The sequence below is a fragment of the Salvia miltiorrhiza genome, chromosome 1, assembly GCF_028751815.1.
Source record: "Salvia miltiorrhiza cultivar Shanhuang (shh) chromosome 1, IMPLAD_Smil_shh, whole genome shotgun sequence".
NCBI lineage: Eukaryota > Viridiplantae > Streptophyta > Magnoliopsida > Lamiales > Lamiaceae > Salvia > Salvia miltiorrhiza.
In genome coordinates, this window is record NC_080387.1 from 47692642 (window position 1) to 47709549 (window position 16908).

General features: G+C 34.1%; 2 protein-coding genes across 2 annotated transcripts; both read right to left on the minus strand.

The window, feature by feature from the left end:
* Window positions 1–3559: 3559 nt before the first annotated feature.
* On the minus strand, window positions 3560–4413 carry LOC130988014 (auxin-responsive protein SAUR76). Its single transcript, XM_057911760.1, has one exon. The coding sequence runs from the start codon at window positions 4306–4308 to the stop codon at window positions 3934–3936; it is 375 nt and encodes a 124-aa protein (XP_057767743.1). The 5' UTR covers window positions 4309–4413; the 3' UTR covers window positions 3560–3933.
* Window positions 4414–6274: 1861 nt separating this feature from the next.
* On the minus strand, window positions 6275–7381 carry LOC131009081 (uncharacterized). The gene has a single exon (XM_057936289.1). It carries the CDS (start codon window positions 7379–7381, stop codon window positions 6275–6277), a length of 1107 nt encoding a protein of 368 aa, XP_057792272.1.
* Window positions 7382–16908: the final 9527 nt, after the last annotated feature.

Here is a 16908-nt window from a genome sequence, read left to right on the forward strand (position 1 = left end):
TGAGGTAGTAAACAACTCTTACCCTGATTATAGGGTCATGTACGCGATAGGGACGTCATCGATAGGGGGAATTCGGTACTTAACCCTATAATATAATGTAATATCTAATACAGTAATATAGTATATTTCTTAATTGCTTTTTTAGGAATATCTTATAATTTAATTTTAAGAAAATAATTAATCAATGTGCTCCACGTATGACATTACTTTCATAGATATAGTCATTTATTTTTTCATATATATATTTTTATTTTGAGTTGACTAATTTAATATGATATATTATCCTATAGTATAATTTCATTGAGTAGTCGATCAAAATGTTGAACGTATGACATTATTTTCATAATTTTAGTAATTTTTAAATAAATTATTTTTATTATTCCGAATTCCCTAATTTGTTATGATTTTTTTGTTAATATATACCTTTATAAAATAATTAATCAAAGAAGTAGCTAGAGTGTGTTATCATTTGAACTATTGTACTTTCATATTTTATATTTTATATTTACTAATTCATTATAATATAATGTCCTATATTATAATTCCATTGAGCAATCGATCGATGTGCTCAAAGTAAGACATTATTTTATAATTTTACTCATTTATTTCTATTATTTCAATTTCACTAATTTATTATAATATATTATTGTATAGTATATTTCTATTGAGTTGTCGATCAATGTGCTCATATTGTCATTCACTTTTATTTTCTAATTTTTAATTCTAGTTCACTAATTTGCTATGATTTTTTCGTTAAGCTATTCCAAAAATTATATACTTTAAATATGTAGCTAATTAAAATCTAGTTTTTCAATTAAAAAAAAAACTAAAGAGTCCTAAAATGGATTAATCGCATTCTTCTTAATGGCATAATAGTTATCGTAATAAAAAATATGCAAATAAAAACAATAAAATTGATATCTTATAAAAATATATAAATATATCATTATTATAAAAATAAGAAACAAAAAAATAAATAAGAAAATCGAAAACTCCAAATTTATGAGAGTGGAGTTTTTATGATGATGAAGTTTGATAACACGATTTGATAAACAAATTATGCTAGTTATAACAGTGATTCCATCTTAGCTATATAATCATGTTGAATGGTGGAGTTTGATAATAGAATAGTTAAACATTAATTGCACCTAAAAAAGGATAGTTAAACAATTTGTGGGATTGATTGGAGAACGTAAGGTTTTAATTATTATGGAAAGATTATGGGTAATCTTTTCCTTTATAGTATCATGGATATTTATGTAAAACATAAATTCAAATAAATAAAATTAATATTTTTAGAGTTTGAAAATATGTAAAATGACCAAAAAGTCCAATTATGTGTACACATATTATGTGTGTTTAGCAGTACTCTACTTTTAAAAGCTTAATTGCAAAAGTTAATTTATTACTACTTTCGTTCCGGTCAACTCTTGTACGGTAAACGGGATATTAATACGATATCTTTAATTTTAGTCAAATTAAAGATAAATTTAAGATTCCCTAAAAAAAAGATAAATTTAAGATGCTTGATTTAAAATTAGAGATATTGGCTTGTAATTATGTAAATACACATACTTTTAATCAATTTATGATTTTTTTTAAGGGTAATCAATTTATGAAATGCACATGAATTATAAATTTAATATAACAATATACTTCCTCCATCCCACGAATCTTGACACGTTTGGTTTCGGCATGAGAATTAAGAAGTTGTAGATTAGTGTTTTAAGAGCATCAGCATCGCTGGGTGCGAAGGCCGGATCGAACCCGGCCTATCGCACCCAGCGCCGTTGCTGCACCCGGGAGCGAAGGGAGGGGGGCGATGGGTCGCACTCGGCAATAGTGGGAGCGAAGGAGGGGGCGTGTAAACACGCGCCCCTTTTCAAACCACTTCTATTGCACCCACTATGGGTGCAAGCGTTGCTGGAGTGGGTGCAAGCGTTGGAAGCGTTGGAGGTGCAAGCATTGCTGGAGTGGGTGCAAGCATTGGAGGTGCTCTAAGTGTGTGGTTAATAAAGTATAAAAATGATAAAGTAAAAGATAGAATGTAATAAAAGTGATAAAGTAGAAGAGAAAATGTGTCAAGATTCGTGGGACGGAGGGAGTATAACCTTTAATTCTATAAATACACACACTTTTAATCAATTTATGAAATTTTTTTAAGGGTAATCAATTTATGAAATGCATATGAATTATAATTTTAATATAACAATATATAACCTTTTAATTTGTTATTATTTTACAACGAAACTAAACCCTCAAATTTAAATCCATTTCAAAATCAATCAAATTAAAAAAATCAAGCTAAAATCTCTAACTTTGAAAAAAATTGAAGAAATTAAATAAGCTAAACACTACACAAACTCAAGCTAAAAAATGATGCAAAAGATAAAATAAAAATTTACACGCCACTCGCTTTGGAAATTTACGAAAAATTGGTTATTTTAGTTTCATGGTAAAATCATAATAAATTGAAAGTTCATGTATTGTCACATCAAAATTAACTTAAGTTGATGAATTACAATTGACTAAAAAATTTATATATTTACATGCCAATAACTTTTAAAATTATACTATTGTTAATCTTTGTAATTTTCAGTATTAGACCAATTTGAGTGCAAGACAACAATTAAAATTTGTAAGGACGTAGTGAACACAAAATATTTTGCTATTCGAGTCGGTATATAATCAATGCGACCGACGTCTCACAAACAAATGTGTTTTATAAAATGACAATTCAGGTAGTTAAACTGATAATTTTGCTATAGTGCATATGTTGGGGGAAGTTGTTCTTTTTTTTTATTATTATTCTGTTGTGTATTTTTTGTTTCTTCACTAGGTATATAAGTGGAATGAGATTTAAAAAATATTTTTAAAATAATAAATATAAACATGGAACACAGCGCCACACATAAAATTATGGAAGATCTCATCCCGTATTATAAGTGGGCAAACAAACGTCAAATAAATTCTCGAAATGTTGCGGTTGCATGTTATTGGACGGAAGGACGTCCAACGAAAATTTACTCAAAATTCATCAAAAATAGTAACTACGAGTTTCTGTAATATACTAATTAAAAAATATCAATTCTAGAAGTATTAAAGTTTGTATATAGTATTGTATATGAACGAATATTTACCCAAAGCGACACAAAAATAACGGCTTTAATTTACCAAAGTATAATAGTTGAGTGCACTTATATATTATGACCGAGACTTGATGATATGAACAGATCAAGTGACAATGATACTTATCATTCTTTTAGACTTAGCCAACCTATGTGGCCTCCATCAATTATTATGCTTAATACTTCTAATTATACATCCTTTCTCGCTAAGTCTACATCATGTCTTGCGTGAAATTCAACCACAAATTTATTATTACGTCCCAAATTTTCTCATTTCCAACGTGGCTTTTATTTTTTATTTTTATTATTGCCACTTGCTAGCTAGATATCCTGTACAGCTATGCAAGCTGCTATATTATTTGTTTCAAATATTGTTTTAGACATAAATAAACAGAATGGGATAGATTACATAGTAGAAAATGGAGTATCAATTGAACTACAAATTCATCGATTCAATATCACTTGGGAAAAGAATGAATAACAGCAATTACAAATACAGAAAAATATTAGTACAAATATCCCATTAGGCCGTTCCTTTGATTCAAGATTAGCCGTGTAAAATGGGTTAACCCTCAGCATCAATTTTCACTCTCTTTCTTCGAAGTATATATTCTACACCGCTAATCATCTCATTATTAACACTGCTCGAGAAAAGGAAAAATCTCAAAAAATAAAAATAAAAATAAAAAATATACAGCTATATACCAATATATGGAGTGACCACACGCGATCGCCCCCATCCCAGCGTTACTTTACTTTCAGTTACCAACAGTATTAAACTATTAATAGCGGCGCGCCGCCGCCGTCAGCAGGCATAGAATTCGACGAGTTCATCCAGCGACTCCGGCTGAGGATCGGCATTCTCCAGCATCCACAGCAGGTGCTCGAAGAGAACCACCTCGCAGCCGACGGTGATCGAGTCCTCATCGCCGGATCGCCGCTCGACAAGCTCGCGGAGGAGCGGGTTGTCGAGGACGTCGGAGGTGATGAGATAGCGCCGCCGCGATTTTCCTACGTAGACGGCGTGGAGGTCGCTGGTGGCGGCGGCGATGTCGTAGGAATCGTCGTCTGAGGAGGTGTTGGCGGCGGCGATTGAGCTGGCGTTGGCGCGGCCGAGCTTGAAGGACTGCATCTTTTTCAGGACGGACTTGATTTTTGTGAGCTTGCCTCCCTTCGCCATTGCAGAATGTAGAGAGAGATAGAGAAGAGAGAGAGGGTTTGTTGAATTGGGGGTTTTGAGGGGTTTGAGAAATGGGGAGGAAGCTTCGGTATATAAAGGGGGTGGAGAGGAGGGGGTGGGGGGCCGGGCGGAGTAAAACTGATAAAAGGGAATAAATGGGCTACTGTTACATTAAATGAGCAAAACGGGTGGGGCCCGTTTAGACAGGTCCGGACCCAATGGTTTTCGGGTCTGGTCTGGTCTACTTCGTGCAAAACCATCTGCGCCTTTTGACCGATTTGACTCCTACTAATTAAACCGCCCTTTTAATCAATCTTTTTTTTTCCAATATAAAAATTTGATTTTTTTTTCCTTTCTCTTACGGACTTTTATTTTGCATGATTGATAAAATGAATAATTGAGTATTTTTATCCTCAAGAGTATAATTATTTCAATCCTATTATTTTGATGGGATAAGAGTCAAGCAAAACTAGCTTTAATGACAAAAATAATCAGTGTCTTGGGATATCCTTTCAATCCTACAAAATAAATAAATGATTAAACTTATTATTTTTATCTATCAAAACTAATCCTTCAAATTAAACGCTCCCTTATGCTAGTAACTCTAATTCATCTATCTACATAATACTCCATATAAAAGAGAAGTTCTAACGTAAATATTTGCAACTAAATTTTCTCTTTATTCTATTTTCTTTTTTCATCAAATTTTCTGTCTCTTCTAACCTTTTACATATTTTGATTATTTTATAAAAATCATCAACTTCGATTTATGAAAAAATATTTAATATAGATATTAAATTAAATAGGGTTAATTGCCCCTAAATACACCACTTTTCCTTGAATTCTACAATTGCACATCACCTTTAAAATTCGCCCCTAAATACACCACATTTTCTTGAATTCTACAATTGCACATCACCTTTAAATCCGCCCCAAAATACATTACCATTATATTTTTTCTGTTTTTGCACATGACTAAAAAATCCTCAAGAAATAAATTAAAGTGTTAATTTATAAATTTAAATATCTTTTTAGCTGCGAAAATATAATAAAATATACTCCCTCCGTCCCGGCTTTTGGTATCCAGTTGAGAACGGCACGGGTTTTAATAAAGTGATTGATGTGTTGTGAGTGGAATGAGGGTCTCACATTTTATGTGAGAGTTAAAATAATTAAAGTGGAGTAAGGGCACCACATACTTTTACCAAAAATATAAATGGATACCAAAATGTGGGACGACCAAAAAAGGAAAATTGGATACTAAAAGCTGGGACGGAGGGAGTAATTCTTTATTTATTTTTATAAAAAATTTTATTTTATTATATTTCCTCTGCTAAAAAGATATTTAAATTTATATTTAACACTTTAATTAGATTAAGGTGTTACCACTTTAAATGACGTGGCTTCCAGATTAGCAAAACTGTGTCATTTTGAATGTTATGATCGTATGTGTTACCATTTTATTAATGTGGACAATAATGGCTGGAATAGAAAGTTTATTATAAAAGAAAAGAAAAAAGAGGTTCAAACGAAAACAAAACAAGCGAAAGCACCCGCGAGAAGACACGGATAACCGAAAAAACACTAAACAACCGAAAAACAACCAAGACTAAGAGAACATTAAATCATCTTCTTCAAAAGATTCATCGTCATCCAGCATATCTCCCCATCTTTTAGAAACCACAGCCGACATAGCTCGAGCTGCGTCTGAAGAAGAAGAATGGACCACAAAATTGTGCATAAGCGCACCTCCAGACTGAGCATTGTGCACTTTATTCAAGAACTCCACCGGCGACGGAGTGTCAAGAACAGCGCCCTTATTCATAGCCCGCATGCTTGGATCCTCTGCATTCCTGAGCCGACTTTTTATACTGTCAATCGGGTTCAGTGGAGTTTGCGGACGTTCCATACCCTTTTTAGGTCGACCCAGTCGACGCTTGGGGTTTTCAACGAGCATTTGCATCCCCTAACTAACCTGCTCCTCTAACCTGCTAATACGACTAGCCAACTCTTCCTGAGCAGAATGTGTGGGCTCAATGACCAACCGAGCTGCCGAATCATCTGCCATGTCTGTGGATGGAACTACAACAGACCGCATAATGACCTCAGACCCGTCCTCGTCCCCCCTCTGCGAACGTGCTGCCGGACAAACGGCCTCGCGATCGTCTGCAATAATCTCCTCATCCACGGGGCTGTCGGAAACCTCCATAACAGTCGTGTCCTCCTTGCTATCGTGAGGATTATTCTCCTTTGTACCCGACGAAGCAACTGGCAGATCCTTCGTGACCTCCCCGTCTTCCGGCGGATCCAAAGAAAGCGCCTGGACAACAGTCCTGCTCCTGGCACGTCTTCGCCTAGATCTAGCCCTGCGCCGTCTGCCACGTCTACCTCCCTTTTGCTCTGCCGGCTGAGTCGGGCAAGACGGCCCAACATCTGTCTCCGAGCTGCAACTCTCAGTAGAGTGGCCAAGAGTAGAGCAAAGACGGCAAAAAGAAGGCAGATCCTCATATTTAAACTCAATTTCAAAAATGTCCTCATCGCACTGCACATCAATAGAGTCAGGTATGGGCAGCGCTAAATTCATTTCAACAAGAACTCTAGCAAAATAACCAACCAACGCCCTTGCCGACAAACCATCCACAAGAAGTGGAGTACCAACATGCTTAGCAATACCCACCAAGACTTCCGGATGCCAAAATTCATGGGGTAAATTAAAGATACGAACCCAAACCTGTGTCGTGGATGACTCTAGCTTATTGGGATTGAAATTCGGAGTCCAGGCTTGCAAGAAGAGAATTCCGACACGAAGACGCCAAGCAGACTTAGAAAAAGCCACAGCAAAATCCTCTGGAGAAGTGAACTTCAGAGTGAAGTAACCCTTTCCCAAAGGAATAACCTCCCAAGCCGAGTTGGGTTTCCAAACAGCGGAGAGCTCGGCGAAAAGATCCGCTGCAAAACGTGGCGCCTCCCCTTTTTTGAGAAACATCCGACCATGGAGAGAAAATTGAAAGGTCTTGATCTGCCTTTGCCGGAAACTCGAAGAAAGCGTCAAGCAAGGGCGGTCCGCAAGCATTGCATGTTCCCACACTAAGTATACTATGTATGCTTATCCCATATTTAATATTTCAGGTAAATGACATTGGAGGCGCGTGGAGAGTCGAATGGGCGCGTCGAACCTCCTTAAAAAAAATTTAAAAATGTTTCTTTCAAACACATTATATTATTCATGTGGTACTTTTGATTATTGTAACTCTAAATTCCAAATTATATCGAATTCGTGTGAAATTTATTAAAATAAAAGTTTCATTTTATTTTCTTAATGTCATGACTTGTTTATTTTTTTAATTCAAGTTCTTTCTAAAAATTTATTAGAGAATTTATTTCTTTACGAAAATACTTATATATATATATATATATATAGGGTGCGGTTATAGTGAGAACCACAATTATCGTGAGAACATAAGAACCAATAAAATTACTGCATCTGCTATACAAATTAATGCATCCGCTATTAAATTTAATGCATCCGAAAAAAATAATTTTTTTGCTCCCTTCAGGATTCGAACCCAGCACCTGCATCCATCCACCAAGATGATGCATCCACCGTAGATCTTGATGATCGAATGGCTTAAAATGGTTCTCCGTTCTTATTTTATTAGTGGTTCTTATTTGAACCTCTCCCTATATATTATTCAATAAACCACCCTTATTTTAAGAATTACGAACCAGCAAAAATGCATGAATTTTATGCATGAATAAACTGTATAAATGCATGAATTGCGAAAAATAATTTTTTGCTACTTTTGGGATTCGAACTCAGGACCATGAATTTATCCAACAAGGTGATGAATCAACCGTAGATCTTGATAATCTAAGGGCTGAAAATGGTTCCTAATTTATATTTTAAGAAGCGTTCTTATTTTAGCCTTCCCCTATATATATATATATATATATATATATACGATTTTAAACTTTATAAACAATTTTATTTTATTATATTTCTGCTGCTAAAAAGATATTTAAATTTATAAATTAACACTTTAATTTATTTCTTGGGGATTTTTTAGTCATGTGCAAAAACAGAAAAAATATAAGGTGATGTATTTTGGGGCGGATTTAAAGGTGATGTGCAATTGTAGAATTCAAGGAAATGTGGTGTATTTAGGGGCGGATTTTAAATGTGATGTGCAATTGTAGAATTCAAGGAAAGGTGGTGTATTTGGGGGCAATTAACCCAATTAAATATCATGATAAGATCTTTAATTTGATGTGAAAATCATAAAACATAAATTTGAGATAAATAAGTTACTATCATTTAAAAATTTAAAATTATGTTTTTCTCTCTCATCTATCTTTAATATTGTATTTTTTTCATGTTGTTTTTGTTTGTTAACGAAAAAAAAAATACATATGTTTTTTTTCAAAAAAATTAAATGTTTGTTTAATTATATATTTTAAATTTACATATATTTAAGTTATAGAAGTTTTTAATGCAATAAGAGATAATAAAACTATATTGATTCATTTTAGAAATTTTAAATTTAAAAAATAAAAGTTTTTAAAAATGGATTTTGTATTAGTTTTAATATAAATTTGTAGATGAAAATTAGTTATATATCTAAAATTTAGAATTTAAAATATTATATAGTTTTTCTTTAATTTTAGTTATGTTTTGTGTATGAATTATTTATTTATTTGTATAAATATTTTTGTTGTTGTGTTTTAATTTTTATATTGTTTGTATTTTTTTGGCTATTTAAATATAGACTTTTATAATATAGTTAGAAAATTTAAGAGTTCAAAATTGTTGTGTTAAGTGTGGGTTGTTAATTTTGTTATATTAAAGGTTTAGTAACATGCTCAAAAGATTGACTTAAATTATTTCCTTAATAATTAATAAATTTAATATTATACTCATTGAATTTACAAGGGTTAATTGCACCAAATATCACCAACTTTGCCCGAATTCTATTTTTCCCAAAAGTTTAAAAAATTTCATTTCTTTTAATCACAGATGGAATTAGTCGTTCATTTTTCCTACGATTTTTTCCCCTCAGATCGGAGTTGACGTGACGTTGATGTGGCTCGTCGACACAAGCCACACACGTTCCACTCTGGCGATTGAAAAAGTTGTGTTTATTTATTACATCAACTATATCACGAACTTTGCCCGAATTCCATTTTTCCTATAATTTTTCATTTTTTTTCATTCTTCACCCAGCACCCAGAATTCCTCTCTACCTTATTAAATGTTACGTTAATGTATTATGACTTTGGTATTCACGACCCTAAATCAAAAGTAATATGCAGGAGATTAGTAACTAATAAACATTTCCCAAAAATTCATTCTTCAAAGTAAAATTATACAGGAGCAATCATCCAGAAGCAATAAAATTTTATCAAAAAGAGTTTACAGAGTAGCTCAATCAAAAAAGAGTATGTTCAGTAGCTCAATCAAAAATGTCATCCAAGCCTTAATTACATTAGTTTCTCCAATAACATTACTTCCACAACAACTTCGGCGATTTCAGCCGTCGGTGGCGGAGTTGGCCGGCCCACAACAGGTGAGTGGCGAGAATGAAGACCAATGGCTGGCAGCGCGATGGAAGACACAGGACTGGAGTCGCGATGAAAGATAGGCGGCGGCGGGTGCCGACAGCCCACAGCTCCCCAACAACGAGATTGGGGGCGGCTTGATGGGTGGTGGCCGGCGAGATGGATGGCGGTGAGATTGGGATATTGAAGAAGAAGGCAACCGATTCTTAGGGATTTTTTTGTGTGATTTTGTTATTTGAGTAATTTTAAATTAATATATATTCCACATCAATGTTATGTGTAAATTTAAATCCACATCAACGCTACATCAATTTTTCGGTCACCGGATCTAAAAATCGTGGAAAAAATGAATGACTAATTCAATCTGTGATAAAAAAAATTAAAATTATGGGAAAAATGAAATTCGGGCAAAGTTGGTGATATTTGGTGCGATTAACCCAATTTATAATATTGTTATTATACACTATTTCAAATCAAATACTAATACTTAAATTAACATAGATTATTTTTTCTGACGAATTAATCTAACTCGCAAATGACGATATTTTGATATTTTTACACGATTTAAAATAAAAAATTTAAAAATAATACCGTGTCTCGTGCATCACACAAAAGATCGTACTAGCTAATATATGAAAACGCGATTCTTTTAGAAATTTTTTCCTGCCAAATTAATATCATTTTTGCAATTATAACATCAATTGTTTTAGAAGTTTAAGAAAGATGAGAGAGAATAAAATCAACAATTCATATGATAATGAGAGAGAGAAAATTTTGAGGAGAGAGGAGAGGGAAAAAGGTTAGATTTTTTTTTTTTTTAATTCTATATCATCATATGTTATTTGTTTTAATTTTATTTCTTATTATTGTTACACTAAATTAAAGATTTTATCATAGTCATGTCAGACTTGTTCAATAGTTGCTGGTCGATTTCTTGGAGAGAGATGTTTCTCGTTTTGGCTTTTGGTTTCTTCTTGTCGTTGTTGGGCTTGGGCTTTTGGTTTGGGGTTCGTCTGGGCACGGTCTGGCTTTGGTTTGGTTGGCTGAGATTGCAGCCGTTGTGGACTGCTGTTGGGTGGAGCGCTTTTACTGCTGATTGGAAGTATGCTGCGGGAGTTTGCTTGGTCTCGGCTTTACTCATATGTTCAGCAATTCTTTAGTGTTTTTAGTCCGGTCGTTTTTTTCGGTCCGTCTGCTTTTGTTAGTGCTTTGTTCTTTGTTTGGGGATATGAGAGCCGGGGTTTCTTTCGGATGATGGTTCGGCCGGAGTTCTAGAAGTTTCCTCAACTCAGCTCTCCCTCTGTTTTGTGTTTTTTCGTCTTTGATAGACGAATACTCTTTTTTCTTTTTAAATTTTTTTCCTCCGGATTTTACTTAAAGAGGTTTTAACAAGACTTGGCCATTTGTCTGCTTCTCTGTGCTTTCAAGGGTTTTTAGGTTCGTGTTTTTTCTTTTCTTTTATATATGTCTTGTTTAATTAAATTAAAGACTTTATCATTATTTTTAATTTAAGATGCATATTGTATATATTTTTTTAAGAAATAAAAGAATATGTGCAATATAAATATTAAGGGTGGTAATTGGTTCAATTATTACTGTTAACTGTAACCGAAAATTTGCAATTTCACTAACCGTAATCGGAATCGATAAATGGTTCAATTAATCGATATTAACTATCGAGTATCGACAACTACTGTCCAATGCCAAACTTAAATTTGAAAATTGGATCTTATAAGCAAATCATGTCTTCACCAAATACATCTAACCTCCATCAGCACACTTTTCTCCAATTGCAGCTCTTCGATTTTATGTTTTTGTATAGGATGAATTTACAGTGTGTTAAATGCCAACAATATAGTTACGAACATTAAATTGGGACAAAATGCACCAAAATTCAAACAAACAATCGTACAAAAACAGCAATCGACGGATTAATTTAAGGGGGAAAAAACAAGAGACAAAACTGTTCAGCCATAAAAAGTAAAATTAATCAATGGTAAGGACAAATATAGAAATAACAAAAATTAAGTAAACTTGTTGACTGTTGCTGCCAAACGAAGGTGGTGGCTAACGGCGACTCGGCGAGGGCAGATGAGTGGCGACTTCAGGCGAAGGCATGACGAAACCAAAGCAGCTGGCTACTGGAATCACGACGAAACAAAGCTGCTGGTGTCGGGTGGAAAAACGGTGAGGGCTACAATCGGCATGAATGGTTTCTTCTAAATTTAATTTAGGACTGGGCAGTGGGTCAGGCACGCACTGAATAGTTAATGAGAATAGGAATTGGGTATGTATCGTATATTTTAATTTTAAAGTAAAATATAATATTTTTCATTTTATTTTGTAAATTAATCGGTTAGTCGATTTTTACCGATTGGTTATCACTTTGACCGATTAATCGAATTCCAATTAAAGGTACTACCGACAACTGAAGAGAAACCGTAAATTTCGGTTATCGAATAACCGGTTAACCGAAATTTACAGCAACCTAATAAATATCTTACATATCTCTCAAAATAATATTTTTTTTATCATTTATTTTTAAATTTGACAAATTTGATTCTTGAAAAAAATATATAATATGTATCTTAAATGAAAGATAGTAACAAAATATTTAATTTTGTGTAAAAATAAATTTGAAATGAATAATTTACAATCATTTAAAATTTCAAAATAAACTTTTTTTTCTCTTTATTCTATCTTATTTTCTTTGATTTTTTTATACTATTTATTTTTTTTATTTTTATTAGAAAAATAGTAATAAAATATGTGCTATTTATGTCGACCTTAAATCTAACCAATCTATATGTGTGTATACATATATATTACTCCATCCGTCCACGAAAAATATGTCCTAAGAGATGACGGTACGATTTTAAAGGAAAATTAATTACTACTCCCTCCGTCCCATTATAAATGTCACACTTTCCATAGTGGGATGTCTTATTACAAATGTCTCATTCTTTTTTTGGCAAAATATTATCTCTCTATACCTAATATTTAAATAATTTCCACCAACTCACTTTTTCTACTAATTACACATTTCTTAATCTCTGTGCCCAAAAGTAATGAAACATTTGTAATGGGACGGAGGGAGTATTTTTTTAGTGAGTGGAGAAATGATCCCACAAATTAAAATAAGCAGAGAGAGTTGATGACAGAAAGAGCCCTACAAATTAAAAGGTGGTGGGTCCATGAATGACAAAAAAAAAGGTTATATAGGACATGTTTTTGTGGACTGACGAAAATAACAAATTAAGAACTATTTTCGTGGACGGAGGGAGTAATAAATTTTATTTTTGGATAAAAACAAAGAATTTATTCATCAAATAAAACAAAAAATGTCTAAGCCAAGTTAAATTTTCCAATAAAATATTATGATGCATTATTATCAACAAATGTCTAGGTAGTATTATAAGGATATTCTTTTTTGTTTTAGTAGTTATTGAAAATAATGACCACATAAAACAGAGCTATCATAAATTTGTGATATAGTATAAATAACATATTTCAACAATATGAATTTGAAAACTTTTTTCTGGTCAAAAAACAATATAAATTTCAAAATTTGAAGGAATTCACCTAAATTTACTAAGTATGTGATAAACATGCATTTTTGCGTGTGTCATTTTTTATGTATAGTTATGAGAATTTTGTGTGTTTGATGGTTTATTGGAGCTTATATTGGTTTATTGTCAAGAACTTATCACTACCTTATTGTTTGAACAAATTTTCAGAAATAATGAAGCAGAATTTGGAAGAATTGGATGAAATACAAGTTATAGTTCATCTTGATAGGAGTTCATGAGTGCAAACGGATCGTAAATCGGAGTTCGGACAAGGGAGAACGAGTCAAAATAAAATCGCTGAGCAAAGTTGTCAGGACCCCATCGGGCATTTCGGTGCCGCATGTGGGCTTAGCAGTTAGCGTGCGGCCTTGCCTCGGGCCGCGTGCTAGCTCAGTTTTTGCGCGTTTTTTTAGTTTTTCAGCTATGTTTCGATCCTACACAGTTTTGACCTATATTTTGAGACCTATGACATATAAATACTCCACATAAACATATTGAAGAGAACTTTTATCATATTCTACTTTTCCTGAGAGCTGAGAGAGACGGAGAACACATCCAATGCAAGAACTGAAGATTCACGAATTCACTACGGTTTATTTGTGAATGTTTATTTTTATTCTTGATTATCCATTGTTAGTTCATATGTCTATGTGTGTCTAGTAATTTTTTATCCTAGGGTTTAGGAAGTAAACAGATTTGGATTCTTGACAGTTTTGATTCAATTAATCAGATTTATTTATTCTTTTTATGTTCTTGTGCATGTTGTTTGCTTTATTGCCTGATCACCAATTTAGCATAATCTTGGGTTTTAATTTAATATCGGGAGATGAGAACGAAGAAAATAGAACACATTTATTTTAATTCTAAAGAGAATTGGTATTTGTGAGGACATTAATCCTAGGAACTTTTAGGAGTTGCATGTTAGAAGTGTGATTCAGGGACAATAGCCTTGCATGTAATCAACTGTTTGTATGACACGGGAGTCGATATAGACTAGCTTTGAGATTGTTGAATTGAATCTGTTGAGATTTCCAATCTGTTGAAACCTTTACCTTGGGATAATTTATTTCTATTTGATTCTTCCTTGCAGCTTGATTTATTTGTTTTCCAGTAATTATATTTCTTAGTTTTAAAATCAAACCTTCAATTTTGTTGTCCAGATAGAGAATAATAATCTAGGATATGAATTAATATTAATTGATCATGTGGATTCGGCCTTCTTTGCTACTGTACACAATAACATCTGTACACTTGCGGCGTGTTAATAAAATAAGTGAACAGTTTGTAATATGCATAATTTTTAATATATATATATATATATATATATATATATATATATTAGGGAAGAAAATAAAATTATTTAATTGTAAAAAAATTTAAGTAAGATTTGACATAAAATTATACTCCATTTGTCTCATAAAAAAGTATCATATTTTTCATTTTTGTCTGTTTCATAAGAAAGTATGACGATCATTTTGAAACATGACATCACTTTCTCTTTTTAATTATAATAATTTATTTTCACTCAACACATTATATATTAACTTTTTCTTAAAACTTGTGCCATTTCATCTCATATGTATTATCTTATAAGACGGAGAAAGTATATTATAAATACTCCCTCCGTCCACGAAATGAGTACCAATTTGTGGACGGCACGAGTTTTAAAAAATGTATGGAGTGTAGTGTAAATAGTTTAAGGGTCTCACTTTTTGAGTGTATTAATTAAAGAGATGTGTGGGGTACATTTGCCAAAAAGGGAAATGGGTACTCATTTCGTGGACGGACGAAAAATGAAATATGGGTACTCATTTCGTGGACGGATAGAGTAATATTTAATATTTATATATGTATTAAAAATAAAATAATCCCTCCATCCCACCTTCATAGTCCTTATTCCTTTTTTAGATTTATCATATTATAGTTCACTTTCTAAATTAAATTAGCACTAATTTTTTTTTACTAAAATAACTTTATTTAAACGTAGTCAAACATAAAATAAATAAGGGCAAAATTAAATAATTATAAATATTTTGTATTTTTTAAGTAGTTTGAATTTTTCAAGCACTATTTATTTTATTTTCTTAATATGTGTGAAAAAGTGAAATGGATTATGGAGATGGAACGGAGGGAGTTTCAATACATATGATTTCGTGCATCACACTGACGAGTATATTAGTAAGAGCATCCACAGCGGCGGGGTCGAGGGCGGTGTCGACCCGGGGCGAAGGAGGCGGCCGCGCGCTGGAGGGGCGCCCAGATGCGAGGCGGGGTCGAGGCTACAACACGAGGCGAGAGAGGAGAGGAGATGGCGCGTCCTGCGGACGCGCCCAATTTAAAAAAAAAAAAATCCAAAAATCGGCTATTTTGGCAAAATTCGACCGTTTCCAAATTTTTTTTTTTAAAAAACGACCGTTGCAAATTTTCAACGGTTATTTTGATTTTTTATTTTTTTTTTCTTTTTTCCCCTTCTATAAATACTACTCTTCCTTCCATTCTTTCAAATTCACCAACACCTTCAACTACAATTCTCTCCCAAAAAAAATTCTCTCTTCTACATTTCCAAAGATGGATCGTGAATTCGATGAATACATGGAGCAACAAGGCGGATCGAGGGTTCCAATGATGGGGTGCTCCATTTTCAGCAGCCTCGAATGTCTTGGCTACGGGAAATGTTCCTACGCCGGCGGCGAACGCCAACGTTCAAGAAGAGCCGGAGGAGGTGAAGCCGAAAGCCAAGGGCACTCGCGCTGCATATTCTAGCGAGGAGACCGAGCTCGTGGCAATATTGTGGGCGGAGGCAACCCACAATCCTATTTTGGGGACCTCCCAAAAGTTGCTCCAATATTGGGGAGCAATTGCCGAGAAGTTCAACGCGCTCAATACTTCGGGAGCGCCGCCGCGAAAGTCGGAGCATCTCAAGTCCCACTTCGCCCGTGTCCAAAAGGAGACAAAATTCTTCGAGGGCTTCTACAACACTTGCGAGGAGAATTGGGGGAGTGGTATGAGCGACGATCAAATCTTCCAACAAGCCCAGACGATGTTCGAGGCGAATTTCAAGAAGCAATTCTCCTACGTCAAAGCTTCGAAAGTGCTTCGTGACTGCCAAAGATTCACGTCGCAAGCCGGGGATGTCCACTCCGCCAAAAAGTCGAAGGGCTCCGATGGTGGAGCAACCACTACTTCTTCGGAGCCGAGTGTCACGGCGAGACCCCAAGGCCAAAAAGCGGCAAACAGAGACAAGGGCATGGCGAAGAAGGGAGAAGGGTCTTCGGGAGGAGGATCGGCGTTCTCCAACGCCCTCGAGAAGGTGGCCGAAAGCATGAAGGAGCATGCTCTCAAAACGGGGGAAATCGCCCTTGCCAAAAAAATGCAAGCCGAGATGAAACGGGAGGAGATGGATATGAAGCTCTTGAACAAGGATACGACGGGTATGACGGATGCACAATTGGCTTTGCACAACCACCTAGTCCAA